The 18,828-nt window shown below is 37.4% G+C and overlaps 1 protein-coding gene across 1 annotated transcript in view; it reads left to right on the top strand.

The window, feature by feature from the left end:
* The window catches only part of LOC150084411 (uncharacterized), a 646,726-nt gene that overhangs the window by 293,823 nt on the left and 334,075 nt on the right, over nucleotides 1-18,828 (top strand). The window contains exon 3 of the mRNA XM_090376219.1: nucleotides 5,148-5,272. Coding sequence (XP_090232345.1) covers nucleotides 5,148-5,272 — 125 coding nt within the window. The remainder of the gene's footprint in view (nucleotides 1-5,147; nucleotides 5,273-18,828) is intronic.

The following is an 18,828-nucleotide window of genomic DNA, read 5'->3' as shown; positions in this document are numbered from 1 at the left end:
CACATGTCTGTTGTCGAATATTTCTTTAGAATTTTTAAAGCAGAAAATGATATGTTAACTCTAGTTATTTACCTAGATTCTAGTTACACCGCAGGTTATTATCCAACATAGTTTGTATGAAACCGAAATTAAAAAATTATACTTATTGTTCCTTCATTCAGCTTTACTCTTAAAAATTATACAGAAAGTATCTTTATGATTACCAAAAAATTTACATAAGTCTGAAGTTATGTAAGTCAGGGATTTACTGTATACCAAAATTTACAAAGATTCGTCACTTTATAGTTTGACCACTTTAAATTTATGTGATCATCATAAAGTGATTCTCCTACTTTAAAATTTCACCTTTCATCATGGCAAGGATTGCCAAGATGAAAGGTGAAATTTTAACCTGCATTCAGTTACCAGTATAAAATTGGTAGCTGAATGCAAGTTAAAATGTATAATGAAAAGTTAAAATAAAAAGACAAAAAAAAAAAAAAAAAAAAAAACAGTTGTTTGCTTGACATCCTAACAGCATGGAATTTTATGATTGTCTTATAATCATATTAGTTAAATTATATGATCCATGTGAATTGTGATTTTAAGAACTGTTATTTTGTGGATAATCATTTATAAAACTGGGTTCTGAGAAAGTAGATGGTTAAACTGGAAAGTCAGTTAAGAGAAAGTGTCTGCATTTATTTTTAATTCATTTTATGACTTGTATTAAATAAATTAAAGAATATCGATCATGGAGAGTTTGAATCTGTCTTTCCATTGTTATGTTTGGAATTTGAAATTAAAAGAACTAACAAATACACCTCTGGAGATGATTGAGCCACATGCTACACAGAATGCATAAAAGCTGGGTTAAGGAATAATTTATTTATTTATTTATTATATAACTTTCTAACCCCATTCTTCAAACCCGAGTGCTGTAGTGCAGTTTCATCACCCATCATAGGATAATATGCCACTGATTACAATTTTTACAAGTATTATAATTTTCATTACAGTACTTGTATTTGTCACGGTAACTGTGTAACAATGAACTTGTGGTAAACTGAGGAACTTTTATCTTGGATATGATAAAAATTGTACTGGAATTAAACATGAATCAGAGTTGGCTGTGGTCAGTTATGTAGGAAATTTTTGTGGGGTCTCAGTGTAAGACTCATTTGGGCCCCCATCATTAATATTATCAGTTTGATACAAGAATTTGAGATGTATTTAGGGGTAGCCAGTGCATTGCACAAGTTTGATATATGTATGTTATGTTATTGGTTATGGTCCTAATTAATGCATGGTCAAATTCATATGCTGCCACAGAAAGTGCACTTGTTAACTGTGATGCTAGTTTATCAGGTGCCATAAAGAATTAAAAACAAGTTAGTTAATGTGCACAGTGTTTTAGCAAATAGTAATGGTTCATGATTTACAAAAAAAAAAAAAAAAAAAAAAAATAGGAACAGGGCTTCAGTTACAATATATAGTACTGTACATGGATAACCTATGTGCTGTATATGAAAAAAAAAAAAAGTAATTACCTGTTTTTCCTATTAATGAAATTTGGGAAAACTCGGCAAATCATATGACAGAGTGAAATATAAAATTTCATGCAATTCCGTCGACTAGGAGTTCAGTTATTACATGTGAACAAAGAAAGAAATAATAATTGCTGGATTTCTTTCTGTTGGTCCAATTTTATTGAAATTTGGGATGGCATGACAAATATTTTACAGTGCCCAAATATGAAATTTCATGAAAATCCATCTACTAGGAGCAGAGTCATTACATGCAAAGGGAGAAACATGTTGAAGACAATAAGTACATACAGGGAATGGACAAAATAATGGAAATGCCTGATATGAAAGTAGTAGTTTTGTTATTGGCTGTATGACATATTAATGAACTTGCAGTGATTGACTGATTTTTTTTTTTTCCTGCTTGCAGATTTTTTTCCTTTCCCTTAGTGTGAAGTAAAGAGGATGTCTATTTAGAGGTGATATAAAGAGGTATGTGAAGAAAATGACTGACCTTTTTGAATTTCAAAGAGGTCAAATTGTTGGTGCACATTTATCAGGGACATCAGTAACTAAAGTTGATTTGTTTAATGTATCCAGAACAACTGTATCAAAAGTGATGTTCACAAAGTATGGAAAAACAAAATCTGGTAGGATGAATTGTGGCAGAGAATTGAAGCTGACTGAAAGAGACCACTGTACACTGAAATGGATTGCAGCCCAAAAACATAAAACTCCTGCCTCAAAAATAACTGCAGAACTTAATGTGTGGCCCAGCAGTCCAGTTTCTAGAAAAACAGTTCAGCAAGGACTTCATAAAGCTGAAATTTATGTTGGAGGTGCTATTGCCAAACCACTCATTACTAATGGTAATGCTAGAAAGATGATGTAATGGGTAAGGAGCACAAAAACTGGACACTTGATGATTGGAAACATATCTTATTTTCAGATGAATCACTGTGCACACATTTTCCAACATCAGGGAGAGTTTGTTTGGCAAATTCCAAAGGAAATACGAGGGGTTTCCGAAAAGTAAGGTAACACTTTTCTCTCGATGATGTTTAATAATACGAAGTTGAAATTACACACCAAGAAATAAGTGAACATGCACTACTTCTCCACAAAGTCTCCAGTTTTATTGATGCACTTGTCCCAACGATGGATCAGTTTATCAATACCAGCACTGAAGAAGTTTGTGCCCACATGCAGTAACCAACATCGCACCGCCTGATGAACTTCCTCATGAGTGGTGAAATGAAAGTTTTTTCAGAGGGCTGAACAAATGGAAGTCTGAAAGCGCTGTCTGGGCTGTAGGGGGGGGATGTGACAGAGTTTCCCAACGATTACGGCGCAACCACTCAAGAGTGGTGTGGGCAGTGTGTGGAGTTGCTTTGTTGTGCAACAAAATCACGCTGCTTGTCAGGAGTCCTGGTCATTTGCATCAGATATTGGCTTTCGGTTTTTCCAACATTGCACAATAAAGCTCTGCATTGATTGTTCCTCCCTTCAGCAAGAAATCCACCAACAGAATGCCTTGACGATCCCAGAACACTGTGGCCATGACTTTTTGAACACTGGGAACAGTTTTGAATTTTTTGCGCACAGGAGATTGTGGATGTTTCCAGGTCATGGAGTCTTGTTTGCTCTCCAGGGTAATGCAATGAACCCATGTTTCGTCTGCTGTGACTATGTGAGAGAGAAAATCCTCTCCTTCGTCGCTGTATCGCAACAGGTTCTCCAGACACATCCCCATGTGTTTTGCTTTGTCCTCCACTGACAATTGTCGGGGCACCCAGCAGCACTAAACCTTTTGAAAGCCAAGGACATCGTGAACAATTTCACAAACAGTCGACCTACTCATGTTTACTATTTGTGCAATTTCATGCAGTTTCACTTGCCTGTTTTCAAGAACGATGCCCTTAATGCATGAAATGTTGTCTTCTGTCTTGCTCGATGAAGGCCTGCCCACCCGATGTTGATCTTCAATGTCAACACTGCCCACTTTAAATTCATTGCGCCAAAAACACACCGACTTCTTTGTCATCACCTTTTTGCCATACACAGCAACCAGTTCACAGTGAATGTCACTTGGTGAAGACCCTTTTGCTTGCAAAAAGTGAATAACTTCATGAACACCTGTTTTGGACCACACTTGCCAGTAGCTGCCATTTTGCAACTGAAATCTGCTGTGAGGCAACAGTACCGCAACACTGCACTGGCAGTCTTTTTGAACGTTATTAAAGGGTCTATCTGCCCACCGCATTTCATCTCATTCCCTTTCACCATTATTAAGAAAAAAAAAATGTGTTACCTTACTTTTCGGAAACCCCTCGTACAGCATCCTGCCTGTCAGTGTAAACACAGATGATGATCAATAATAATTTTGGCAGCAATATATTGGTATTCTTTAGGTTCTGTCACCATCCTGAATGGGTAAATTTCTGCCTTTGATTATCTTGATATTATGAGTGACGAGGTTCATCCTATGGTGCAGATATTGTTTCCCACAAATGATGCCATGTTCAAGATGATAATGCTCCAATACTCGCATCCAGATGGTTTGAGAAGCATGAAATTGATGCTGAGCATCTCCCATGGCCTGCCCAGTCACTGACTTAAACATTATTGAGCCACTGTGGACATGTTTGGAGAGGAGAGTGAGAAACAGATTTCCTACAACTTCATCACTCAAGGAGAATGAAACGTTCCTCCTTGAAGTTCCATGAAGAATGGGCCAGTATTCCTCTTAAGACAGTTCAATATTTGATTCTATTCCACATAGAATACAAGCTGTTTCAAAAGCAAAGGTGGCCCAATAGCATATTAGTGCATACCTCTAACTCTTTTCACAGTTGTTTCCATTATTTTGTCCACCCTCTTTATTTAGGTGCATTAGCAAATATTTGCTATGTATTTGTTAATGCACTTAATAAGGGAGTGAACTCTTCTTGCTCCAAGGACATGTTGAAGTATAAAAATAATTTTTTTTTTTTTTTTTTTTTTTAGTGTTGTCATTTAAATATTGTGTTTTGATTTTGCACCTTCACAGAATCACACCAAATGACCAAACCAACAAATCCTTAACATTTTTTTGAATGTGCACAGCAAGCTGATGATCACTGAAGAAGTGGAGGAGAAAAAAATCAGTGAAACATGATATATCTAGATTCAGTTATGAATAAATAGATTCTTAAAAATGTACACAAAAAGTGCTTTATATTTAAAGTATTTGAATCAGAGATAACCTGTGTAACATAATGTTCAAGTGTTATTATTATTAGCTATATGGTGAAATGAAGCCTGAAGCTTATGCTGCAACAGCCAAAAAAAAAAAATTATCTGTATTACCCAGAGAGAGAGAGAGAGAGAGAGAGGGGGGGGGGGATGAAGATATCCAGCTCAGGACCCTGTATGTGCCAAGCCCATACTCACTAGATGTGAGTATGGGCTTGGCACACCCAGGAGTTATTATATTTCATTTCAACTTTTTATTAGGATAATAAAACACTTGGTCCATATAATTTTATGATAATTTAAAATACCTCACTATGTTTTCACCTTTTATATTTAATTTACAGTTTATTTGTCTTAGTAATTTTAAATTTGTCTGATAATTTATTTTTATTACATGCTTTTTAACAGGGGAGAAAAGCTCTATCTCACCAAAGAAAGTAGAAAAGGCTGCCAAGGATGGAAAAGAGTAATAATCTGTGGTCTTATTATTATAATAATTGCAGTTGCTATTTTAGTGGGAGTTTTAGCAGCTAGTAAGTGTTTTATTTTTTTTATAATATTCCTTTTTTATTAAAATAAATACATGCCAAAATTTTGGTGCTAATCCATATCTTTATTTTCTAAAGATTGGCATTCTTTGATTCCATATTTTCTGTCAGAAATCTGCATACCTTTGGAATTAGCTTATTCATAGTGAATAAGCTAATTTTAGTTGTTTATGTATAAGACCCTGAAGATAGGAGAGAATGTTTCCCTGAAGATGAGAACAAAGGTCTGCTAACTAATTGAGTTGTTATTCACACTACATGTGCGTTGAAGTTTTTTGTATTACACTAAAGTCTGATAATTTGGAAGCATATACCTTATAGTGTCATGATAATGGACTTGTTGTTAAGCCAGAATATATCCCCTGAGTCAGGGGCTGTCAAGTGATCGATCAAAAAACATTTAGTTTGATCAATGCATAGAAATAAAAATGCAGTATAATTTTCTGGAGAATTCCCAGAAATCTCATCAATTACTTATCATGGTTTAGTCTTTTAAGTATACTTACAATTTCTATATACCTGCATAATGTATTTATTATTTTTTAAAAATTATAATTGTGTGTAAAAAATTATAATTGTGCTTATTTTATTTAAGATAGAGGTACACTTGTAAAAAAAATTATGAAAGACCAATTTCAAGTCCTTAAATATTTTTAAAAATATTTTGTATGGTAGAAAACTTTGCTAAAAATTTGCTTTATATTCCTAGTAACAATACTTTAGTTTGTTACTAGGAATAAAAAAAATTGTGACGGGGAATTGAATTTTGATAGAGATTTTGTAGGTTATTACTTAGTATCAGTAAGGGTATCAAATCCACGTGTGGACAGGTTTTGCAGCTCCCACGAGCGAAAGTTTTTAATTATACTTAGCCGCTTTATTGACTTAATTGTTAAATTAAATTATTTTCTATAAGTAGCTTATAGACCTAGTCAAGCTCCGTGATTTATTTTGAATTTAGATAGCGTGATTTGGAAAGTAAATAATACCTCTTGTCCATAGATTAACTGTTCGCAACTTGCCGCCATTGTTATACAATACGTATGCTAGTGTAAGATTTAACGGAAAACTAGATAGCGAGTATAGTAGTATCAATTAATCAGTAAGATTTATTAATCTTATTAAATTTCATTGTCAATTGAATTGTACTTTTTTAACTAAATAAATATAGCGACCTAGTTATTACAAACCTAACATCATAAATTAATACATAAGTTGACAGGGGATAAGAAAGTCATATAACGTAACTCGGAGATAATATTCGATACCGAAATACATATATATATATATATATATATATATATAGTGTTATAACTGCATTGGGATATGGGTTTAGGGTTATATTTTGTATTGGAATTTTATCGAACTTGAATAGAAATCATGACTCAGACCAGAGCAGTAAAGCAAAAGGCTCAAACTAATGGAAGTGCTGTGGCTCGGGAGAACTTGGGGGGAGGGGGGGCAGTTGTCCTCTGAATCACAGTCTATTTAAATGCACTGCTTGTTTGATGTTTGTGGAGCAATCAGGAATGGGACATGATATTGCCAAGGGGAATGTCTGTGTTTGCATGATGTAAGGAGTGCGAGGAAATCAGGCACCAACTCGGCATTGTTATGGACTTATATGACAGCTTGAAGGACAGAGTGGATGCCCTCGAAGGATTTAAATTGAGGAGCCCATCAATCTTTCAGCTGCCCACATCAATGCCAGAGCTTGCACTTCAACATCACGCAACACAGTAGCAACTCCCAAGGCAGAATGCGCTGATTCCAAAGGAACTAGTTGTAGGTGACTCTATTGTCAGGGAAACGGGGAACATATTGTGCAAAAAGGATAGATGGAACAGGACCAGGGTATGTCTGCCAGGGGCAAAGGTTGATGACGTTGTAGGGCAGATATCATCCTTTAAGGGCACAAAGGTGATATTGTTGTACACGTTGGCACTAATGATATTAAAAGTAGGAGACTTTTTGTTCCACTCATCAATCCCGTTGCCCTTCTCTGTACTCATTCCAGCAGATCTACACCTTTCCTAAAATGAGGCCTCCAGACCTGTATACAGTACTCAAGTACAGTAAACCCTCGCTATTCGCAGGGGTTACGTTCCTGAGAAATGTCACGAATACCGAAAACGCGAATACTGAGTTATGGCTCCCATAGTAATAAAGGGGTTCCATTCCAAAGTATGAAATATATAAGAAAAACTAGTCTAAAATTTTGTCTATGTATGTGTTATATGTACCTTCATAATATGACTGTACATGACAGTACATAGTGAAATGCAAGCATATGGCATCGAAATGAAAATAAGAAACAATTTAATATTAAATGTAATATTTATTAGAAATTTCAAACAAATCTTTCAAATCAGCGCCTTTGCTAGCAAAAAACAAAACATCCCGCCAGTGCTATCACCAGTTTCGCTAAAGTGTTGATAAAGAAGTTTTGCCTTTTCACGAATGATGAGTGAACTTAACGGAATTTTATTTTGAGTTCGGTCTTCTATCCACAGATTTAAAGCTTTTCCATTTTTTTAAATTTAACATCACGAGTTACAGAGCAAATTTTTGAAGCAATTAGCGCGGTTTCACGGACACTACGGCAGATTTTTTCTTCCGATTTCTTGATTGATCGTACTGTTGACTCATTGATTTTATAATGTTTTGCCACTGAGGAGACACTTTCACCTTTAGAAATTTCGTCTAATAACTCAATTTTATTCGCTAGTGTCATCACCTTCTTTGATATTTTCACATTTCTCTTTTTATTCGTAGCCATATTTTTGTAGGGGTTAGAAAGAACTTGACCACAATAAAGTCACTTTCTTCCGTTAACGCACTCGAAAAAGTCTGTTTTACACTGCAAAACGGTAGAGTTATCATTTTTGTAAGCATATCAATTTATAAATTTATTCAATTTATAAACATATAAATTAAAATCAAACGACGAAACCTTCCATGCTTAACACATACTGAACAAGGATTAGCGAGAAACATCCCCACCCACTGAGTGCTGTTTTGACTGGGAAAGATAATTTTAGCCACGCCCATGTTTTTTATGGCGGAAAATATTCACGGCGTTTTAAAATTCACATTTTTTTAGGTTTCATTTTATATTAAATCGGCGATCGCGAATACGCGAAACCGCGAATACAGATACCGCGAATAGCGGGGGTTTACTGTACTGGCCTGACCATTGCCTTATACAAGGGGACAATCACTCCACTATCCGTGCTAGCAAAATTCTTGTATATCATTGATAAGACACCATGAGCGACTCTTGCAGCCTTTTTTGCACTGCTCAGAAAACTTCGTATCTGACTGCACAATTACCCCCAGGTCCTTTTCATTCTCCACTACCATAAGTGTAGTACTACCCAGTTGATATCAATTGGGTGGTACTACACTTATGGTAGTGGAGATTACTGCTACCCATATGCAGTACTTTACATTCGTCAATGTTAAACTTCAGTTGCCACTTCTCAGCCCATCTTCTCAACTTTTCCAGATCCTGTTGCAGTAGCATACTATCATTGCTATCATTAACAAAAATGCTGCCAACCTTTGTATTGTCTGCAAACTTAGACATTAACCCTGATATACCTTCATCAGTATCATTGATAAATACCGAAAACAACAATGGGCCTAACACTGAATCCTGGGTGACTCCACTATTAACATTAGTCCATGAAGAGCAGTGTTCATTGATAAGCACTCTCTGTCTTCTTCCATTCAACCATCCTTTTATCCGTTGTAGCAACTTGCCCTTAATGACATACTGCTCCAATTTGTACAATAGCCTTCCATGTGCCACAGTATCAAAAGCTTTTCTAAAATCCAAGTATATGATATCAGAATTATTCTTTGCATCCAGTTCCTTTGTGACCACATCAAGTATCCAATCAAATTTGTCAGAAAAGGCTTCCCCTTATCAAATCCATGCTGTGTCAGAAATATAACTGCAATCTTGTCTAGATGATCCTGCATCGCTTCTTTAACCACTGACTCCATTATTTTCCCTGGTACAGATGTTAGACTAATAGGTCTGTAATTACCTGTGTCACCCTTTGATCCCCCCTTTGTGAATTGGGGACACCTTTGTACATCTCCATGGCTGAAGGTATGCTTACTTTCTTTGCTGCTTTCTTTAATATAATTGAATAGATCTCATCCACCCCCAGATGCCTTTCTTATGTTCAATTTCAACAATCTCTCCTCCACTTTGCTCTCAGTTATTACAAAATCATTTAGCTCCCTGCCAGAGTTTAACAAACTTCTGGCCTCAACTGCCCTACAGGCCTCCTCATGTGTGAATGCAGATGGAAAATATTCATTCAGTTTGGCAGCTACCTGAGCAGGTTCATCAAACCGTCAATGTCATGTGGACCAATCTGATTCATCCCCCTTCTAGGTGCTTCCGTAGCCAGGTGGGAAGGAGCAGCAGTGCGTAGCACACGCTTCTTGATTAGACCGGGGTTCGAGCCCATCACTACCAAATACGGAGGATGCGGAAAGGTCAGGGAATGACCACCGCATATCCCGGAGCAATATGGCCTTATTTGTTAATGCTCCTAAAAACCAAATAACAAACAAACAAGAATAAACAACAATCCCTTCCTTCCAGAGTTTACATAAGTAAAGAAGCTTTACTGTTTTTTTCTTTGAATTGGTTGCCAAATATTTCTAGCAATGTGCTTTTGTCAGCCTAACCTCCTTTGTGACTTGATTACAGACTAGCTTATATCTACCATAGGCATCTGAGTCTCCTGATAATTTATATGCTTCCCATGAATTTTTCTTCCTTGCCACGAGTCTCATTAGGTCATCTGACATTGATTTAGGCCTAAACTTTGAACAGTATTTCTTAGTTGGTATGTTAAGCATAGTAGCTTCCAAGATTAATTCCTTGAATGCTTCCCCTTTAGAATTTGCTGTTGGTAACATCATGATTTGGTCCTACTGTAAAGAATTTAAAAACTCCCTGAGACCAATGTAGTCACCTCTACAAAGAAAAACTCTTCACCTTACCCCTGATGGTAGTTACATCTTTAAGTAAATCCACATCAGTACACTGTGATCACTGCCACCTAGTGTTCTTTATCTGCAGATTCTTAATGCATAAATAATCATTGCTGATAATCAGATCAAGAGTATTACTCCCTCTGGTTGTCTCTTGAACATGCTGCTATAGAAAACAATCATCCAGTAAATCCAAAAGTCTTGCTGGTGTGTGAGTGACCAACCCACTGGGAAGATAAAATCTAACTATCTGGGAAGATAAAATCCCCCATTATAAGACAATCAGATTTACTGGCTCACTCTATTTCCCTGTACAGTTGTTCATTGTACTCATCGGAGTCATTAGACCTATAACAAACTCATACTCTCAACTTGGTTTTTCATGTGGTACTGTCACACAAAATCAACTCAACACTGCACTGTCCACCCAAGTCAACTAGATGTACTTCCTTAGATTTTATGTGTTTCTTAACTAACAGCATCACCCCTCCTCCCCTTCTACTGTCTGTCCTTCCTCTACACATTCTACTCCCCAAATTCGAATTCTGCACTGCTTATATCTTTGTGGCACCATGTCTCTGATAGCCCAACAATATCTGTTTTTGATGGCTTGACCAGCACTTCAATTTCATCAAATTTATTTATTATACTCCTAACATTGGTGTACATTCACTTTTACTATACTCCTAGCATTGCTGTACCTATTCTTACTCTTAGTTACCCTAACACAGCGGTTCCCAACCTTTTTTGACTCGCGAACCCCTTTCAACGTAATATTTTTTTTATCGGGAACCCCTTTCAACGTAATATTTTTTTTATCGGGAACCCCTTTCAACATAATATTTTTAATGATAATGCGAACCACTAAGCCTATATTCTCTGAAATCGTATTATATTTCTGAATTTTTATTAAAAAATATTTCCAATACTATGATTTTAAATGCAACATTGCATAATCATAAAAAATTATTATTAAGTATCATTTATACTTTGTAAAGCTGTTATTAATCAGCTCAAACTAGATTTCGAACAGGCTAAGAGCAGAAACCTTGCATCTTGTCCAAATGGTAGCCATTCTGGCAAGAGGCCAGCATTCTGGTCTCTTGCTAAAGCTATTGCCGCAATTTTTGCCCATCTCTGCTCCCACCTCTGTCAAAACCAGATGGTTCTGTTGCCACATCAGCTAAAGATAAAGCTGACCAGCTAGCATCCTATGTTTCTTCCAACTCATGTATTGATGATCTTGGTAAATGACCTCAGATCATTCCCAGTACACTCCATTCAATGCCTCCTGTGGTCTTCCGTCAAAAGGATGTCAGAAGGATTTTGACGAATCTGATGATAAGAAAGCTCCGGGTCCTTGTTCTCAAAACCTGTGCCCCCTTATTCCTGTTTTGTGTCATAAATTTTTTTTTTTTTTTTTTTTTACTTTCTTGTTCCAGAGGTGTTTTTCCTTCTGCTTGGAAATTTGCTCATATCCAGCCAGCTCCTAAAAAGGGTGACAAATTCCTTCCATCCAGTTATCATCCCAATTGCGATTACTTCTACTCTTTCTAAAATAATGGAGAAATCAATTAACCGCCAACTCTTAAACTATCTGGAAATCTTTCATCTGATCAACGATTGTCACTGTTGTTCCCCTGGTGATATTCTGGCTTATGTTACCTATCTACGTACAAATTCAATGGAAAAGTTTGGTGAAACTCAAGCCATTGCACTTGGCATTTCAAAGGCTTTTGATCGTGTTTGACATAAAGATCTTTTAAATAAGCTTCCATCGTATGGTTTTCCAGCTATTTTTTGCAATTTGGTATCCAGTTTTTCTCTCTGACCGCTCACCACTAATGCTGGTGTTCCCCAAGGTTCAGTTCTTTCTCACACTCTTTTCCTCTTGTATATTAATGACCTTTTTCTGTTGACCGGAAATTCTATCCTTAGTTTTGCTCACGATAGCACACTGCATTCCATCTTTCAGTTTGAGAAACTTTCCCCTGCACAATCAGCTTAAACTTCTTGATTATCCACTGCCAAATCCTTAATTGCTAATCTCCAGGTAATTCTCCAGTTGGGCAAAGATAACTTAATTTCAATCCTAAAACTTAGTCCTGTCTTATATCTCGCAAAATGGATTCTTCTGGTCCTATGTTTATCTTCGATGACGCTCCGATTTCTAGGCAAGACCTTGGGGATTACTTTGACTTCTAATCTCTCTTGGTGTAAAGCACATTGCATATATTGCTTCCTCTGCATCTTAGAAACTGAGTTTTCTCTTTTGCTCTCAGCGTTACTTTTCTTCCAGACAGTTATTGATCCTGTAGAAATCGCAAATCTGCCCTACCGTGGAATATTGTCCCCACATCTGGGGCGGTGCCCCAAAACTTCTCTCAGGCTCCTAGGTTCCATTAAAAAGAGGGCAGTTAGGTTAATTAATGTCTCATCTCTAATAGAGTCTCTCCACTCTTTATTTCAGAGACGTTCTGTTTCTGTTGCATGGCTTTTCTTTAAATACTTCCATGGACACTGTTCTTCTGAATTGACACGCTTCTTGATTAGACCAGGGTTCGAGCCTGTGACCACCAAATACGAAGGATGTGGAAAGGTCAGGGAATGACCAACACATATGCCTGGAGCAATATGGCCTTAGTTGCTAATGCTCCTAAAAACCAAATACCATCTTCTAAATTGGCTTCTATAATTCCCACTCTCTCTTTCAAAGCAGTTCGAACACGTGCCACAACCAGTTAACATCCTTTTACTTGTCCAAGTTCAAACTCAGAACCAACTTTCCTTCTTCCTCCTTTATTCATTCAACTTCTATTTTCTGGAACAACCTTACTTCATACTTATTTCCTGAAAATTACAATCTACAGAAGTTGGAGTCTAATGTCAACAAGTATCTTCTTTATCTTTTCAACCCATGCATGGTGCTAAGTATTTTAGGTTTTAAAAAAAAAAAAAAGTTACATAAGAATGGTCCTTGAGAATGAAAAAAAATTTAGTATGGAAAACATTTATTTAACATGATATACTATAACACAGTAAACTAATTATAAGGAACTGTGGGAGATGTGGTTTATTTCTTTGCCAATTCTTGACTTTTCATTTCATTTTATTTTTATTTTACTTTATTGTTTATTATTAGTTATATTTTGTAGTTTTCAAAAATATACCTATGTAAATCTAACCAGACGTCATTACAGAATTTTAAGTGCAAATCCCCTGGAACACGGCCCCAGGTGCCAAGCGTTCCGTGGCCAAGCGATTCTAGTGCGTCTCTAAAAGCGTTTTTTCTAAAGAGATTTCAGCAAATAGATACTACTTTTTGTTTCAACAAGCGTTTTTCTTGATTTCTCTATCAAAGTAGCTCTTTCGCACTACAAGAAGTAGGCAAAGGCCCAGAAAGGAAAACTACCTTTCTGTTTCTTTTTATATTAATACTAACTTCCTAACTCAAGCTGCTTGTTCACCTTGTGGCACTGCTCCTGCCTCCCCGTGGCGGGGCCGGAAACCTGGGTGGTAAAGCAAACCCCCAGAGCCAAAAGGAGCAAAACATGGACTTTGAAAACTTTGCCCCGATTCAGACAGCAAATCCAAATTCAAAGGATTTGCATCTACCTAATGATGACAAAACCAACCGAAAGAGACTGAAGACGGATGACTCCCTGATAGAACGTCCAAGTTTCCTGATCCTGCATTCCTTAACGAACCAGGCCCTAAGCAATCTATTGCCATTCCTCATACAAAAGTATCTGGAAAATGTAGCAGGTTCCCCCAAAATGGTGCGCCGTCTCAAATCTGGCGATCTGTTAGTTGAGACTACAAGCTCTAAACATTCAGAGTACCTCTTCAAGCTCACAACATTCAATGGAATCCCTGTTAAGGTGTCACCACGCAACACTCAATACCTCCAAGGGTGTTATCTCAGAATGGGACCTAATGAATGTCTCAGAAGAGGAAATTGTCAACGAATTGCAGGATCAGAAAGTCATACAAGCGAAGAGAATTATGATTAAGAAAGATGGCGAACTTATTCCAACTCGCAGTATCATACTGACATTTAGCTCGCCCAACCTACCATCATCAGTAAAAGCCGGGTATTTGAACTGCTGCATTCGCCCGTATATCCCAAACCCGCTAAGGTGTTATAAATGTCAAAAATTTGGACATTCCCAAACTGTCTGTAGAGGTAATCCAGTATGCCCTAATTGTGGATCGAAGGAACATGCCCAAGCCGATTGTAAATCGCAGTCCTCACTTTGCCCTAATTGTAAGGGCAATCACCCAGCCTTCTCAAAAGCATGTGAACAGTGGAAATACGAGAAGAAAATCCAAAAATACAAGATAGAAAAGAAAGTCTCATTTTCTGAAGCCAAAAAACAATTACAGCAAATAATGCCGATGCCAAAACGTACATATGCCGATGCTGCTCAGAAATTTCACTCAATATTAGTTCAAACAGATACATCAATCCCGCCAAGCATCTCTATTTCTGAATGGGCTCGAACTTTACTCTCCACTGTACCTCAGTCCTCAAAGCAACAGACTTCGAATAGATATAATAACACACCGGTCATGATACCGCCTGTTACTCATACAACTCCTGTAAGATCTAGTCAAACAGAAAACTCTGATCCTGGTAAAAAGCAGCATGCTGAATCTTTCTTCATGGACACAAATGAGACTTGCTCTCATGAAGAAACGGAAACCATTCTGGACATTCATCCAGAAGATGTAATAGAGGCCAGACCAATATTTTCAAAGAGAGACAAAATAAAAATTGACCAACAGAAACAGATTTCTAAAAAGCAGACAGACAGCTTCATCATTTAAAACCAAACAGTTTATTTGGATAGTATGAATCAGAGCTGTAATACTCAATATGTTCTACGTTGATAATATTATTATCAACGTAGAACATATTGAGTATTACAGCTCTGATTCATAATCATATGGAAGTGTTCTACGTACTATATTGAGGTAAACTCCTCTTATTATTTTACTAAAACTAAACAATGAAAAACATCATCCAATGCAACTGCAGAGGCTTTCGCAGCAATATCGATGACATCCACGAGATAATTAAGCATTATAAACCAATTGGAATCTGTTTACAAGAGACATTTAACACCTCAGGTGTCTACTTTGATAAAGAATTACACTCTCTTTCGGCAAGACAGACCTGCTACTAATAATGCTCATGGAGGGGTAGCCATACTTATAGATGGAAGCATACCCTGCAAACGCATTCAGTTGCAAACTACTGTTGAAATTGTTGCCACGCAAATAGCTATTGGCATTACCCTAACACTTGCTTCAATCTACCTGCCACCCAGTCGCCCTTGTACCATACACGAACTCTAAGATCTCATTCAGCAGTTGCCAACCCCTTTCTGCTTATTGGGTGACTTCAATGGACACCATCCATTGTGGGGTTCTTCTAATACAGACGGACGTGGAAAAATCATCGAAATGCTTATTGAAAGACGAAATCTAACCATATTAAATACTGGTTCACCAACTTACCTCCACCTCCCAACAGGAACAGTCTCTTCAATAGATCTCTCTATCTGCTCTCCAATCCTTTTCCCTAGTATCCAGTGGACAGCTCTGGATTGATCCACTCAACAGTGACCACTACCCTATAATATGTAAAATTGAAAATACTGCATACCTTCAGAAACTCACACGAAATGGAAATTTTCCAAGGCAGACTGGGCAAAGTATACCACTAACGTATCCTTCGACAGTCAGATCATCAAATCTCATCCGATTGACACAGTTGCCGACCATATTACAAAACAGAGTCTAGCAGCTGCATCCACTGCCATCCAACAATCAAAGTCAAGCACTTGTAGAACCAGAAATTATTGGTGGAACGAGGACTGTAAGAATATAAAAAAAGAAAAAAACCGTGCATGGAATTTATTCTGCAAACATCCTACCACCACTAATAAATTACAAGAAAATTAGAGCTAAAGCCCGTCATATTAGGAAAAAAGCAAAAAGAGACTCTTGGGTTTGATTTGCAACTACAATTAATAAAAATACGGATGTAAGAATTATTTGGAGAAAAATAAGACAATTAAATGGTAAATTTCCCCCTCTGTCGTCCCCACTTTTCACCATGAATGGGCAGGAGCTATCTACTCCTGCAGAGATTGCAAATGCTCTGGGGACGGTATTTTCACAGTTGTCTGACTCTACGGCATATGATCCATCATTTCAAAAGATTAAAGCTTTAGCGGAAAAATCCCATCCGAAATTTAGAACTACATCCTCTTTCCAATACAATACACCTCTTACTTTGGTAGAACTTCAAGAAGCTTTATCCACCGCTAAGAACAGTGCTGCTGGCCCGGATGGAATATTCTACATAATGCTACAACATCTAGACAATAAATCATTATCTTCGCTACTGACCTTCTACAATCACATATTTATTGAGGATTCCTTCCCCAGCTTCTGGTGTCATGCTTTTGTACTGGCGATACCCAAACCAGGGAAAGATCATTCTATTCCGAATAATTACAGACCCATTTCGCTCACAAGCTGCTTAAGTAAAACCATAGAAAAAATGATACACTGTCGACTAACGTGGTATCTTGATTCCCAAAATATTATCTCTGACAATCAATTTGGTTTCCGAAAACACCGATTATCTCTAGATCTCATGATCAAAGCAGAAACAGACATCAGGAATGCATTTATCCAAAACAAACATCTAGTAATTGTATGTCTCAACATAGAGAAGGCCTTTGACACCACTTGGCAGTTTGGTATCCTGAAAGATCTTCATTCCCTGGACCTGAGAGGACACTTACCGTACTTCATACAGAATTTCCTACAACACAGGACCTTTCAAGTTCGATATCGGCAAGTACTTTCGCAAACATACATACAAGAAGAAGGAGTCCCGCAGGGCTCTGTACTCAGTGCAACCTTATTTGCAATTAGAATAAATCAGATGACAAAAAATATTCCAAAAGCTATAAACTCATACCTCTATGCTGATGATTTGACTGTCTCTTGCAGCTCGCAAAACATGAGCTTTATCGAAAGGCAGCTGCAAACATCTGTAAATAACATTGAGTCATGGATGATACACAATGGTTACCGATTATCCTATCAGAAATCTAGAGTCATTCACTTTTGTAATAAACGAAAGATGCATCCAGATCCAGAGATACAACTAACAAATCATCCCATCACAGTGGTGAATAGCATTCGTCTCCTTGGTTTAATTTTTGATAATAAACTGAACTTCTTAGAATATATCACACATCTAAGGACTGCTTGCCAGAAAAAAATGGACTTATTAAGAATTATCTCTTCTACATCATGGGGTGCAGATCGTTACACCTTACTTCACTTGTACAGAGCCCTAATCAGATCTCGCCTCGATTATGGCGCCCTGGTGAGGGCGCCATAATCGATGTATTCTGCTAGGGAAAGCGTGCTAGCATGCCTTGCCCCTATTCAACATTCTGCCCTCAGAATTGCTGTAGGCGCTTATAGAACATCGTCAGTGCAAATTCTTTATATCGAAGCCCATGAACCTCCGTTCAGCCTCAGGAAAAAGATGTTACTTCTGAATTATGCAGCCAAAATTCAAAGTTTGCCTTCTCACCCCAATTGGCCAATACTTAACAATCCACAATTCCTAATGTACTACAGAAATAAAGCTAGAGCAGTTCGGCCTGCTGGCATCAGATTACAGGAATTATCACGAACTTAGAATATACATCTGGACAAAATCCTCCATGATCTGAACAGTTCAGATCCTCCATGGTCTTTTATTAAAGCATCCTGTGACAGCTATTTCTTAAATTGGGGAAAACATTTGCTTGCAAATACCAATATACAGCAACTGCATGCTGGTCACACACAAAATTACCCAAATTTTACGCAAGTATACGCTGATGGATCAAAGTCTAGTAGTAAAGTCGGTGCTGCAGCTGTCTCTCCCTTTAACACTATCTCTGTTTCGCTTCCCACCGAATGCGGCAGTTATACGGCTGAATTATGTGCTATCAAGCTTGCCTTAGAAAACATTCTCCAACTGTCCATCCAAAAAAGTGTAATATATAGTGACTCACAGAGTTCAGTCTTAGCCTTGCAAAATTCCTCCTCAGCAACGCATCCCTTAATAAAATCTATAAAATCTCAACTAATGCATATCCATGATCACCAGCAAGTAGTCATCTTTTGATGGATCCCAGGTCACACTGGGATATCAGGGAATGAAAAAGCAGACTATGCAGCCAAACATTCATCCAACATAGCATCCCCAGATTACTATGTTCCATATATGGACTACAGATCCCATATAAGAAATACATGTAAGGAACAATGGACACTTCTATGGCAATCTGAACTGAATAACAAGCTCCGTGAAATAAAACCTGAACCACAGTTACGGGCTTCCAGTTTTTGTGCAAACAGAAAGGAAGAAGTCATCCTGGCTAGAGCCCAGATCGGGCACAGTCAGCTCACCCATATTTTTCTTCTTACAGGAAACGATC

Source organism: Mastigoproctus giganteus, chromosome 6 (assembly GCF_048544385.1).
Source record: "Mastigoproctus giganteus isolate SK-2022 chromosome 6, ASM4854438v1, whole genome shotgun sequence".
NCBI classification, from domain to species: Eukaryota; Metazoa; Arthropoda; class Arachnida; order Uropygi; family Thelyphonidae; genus Mastigoproctus; species Mastigoproctus giganteus.
This window is presented reverse-complemented; position numbering and strand designations above follow the sequence as displayed.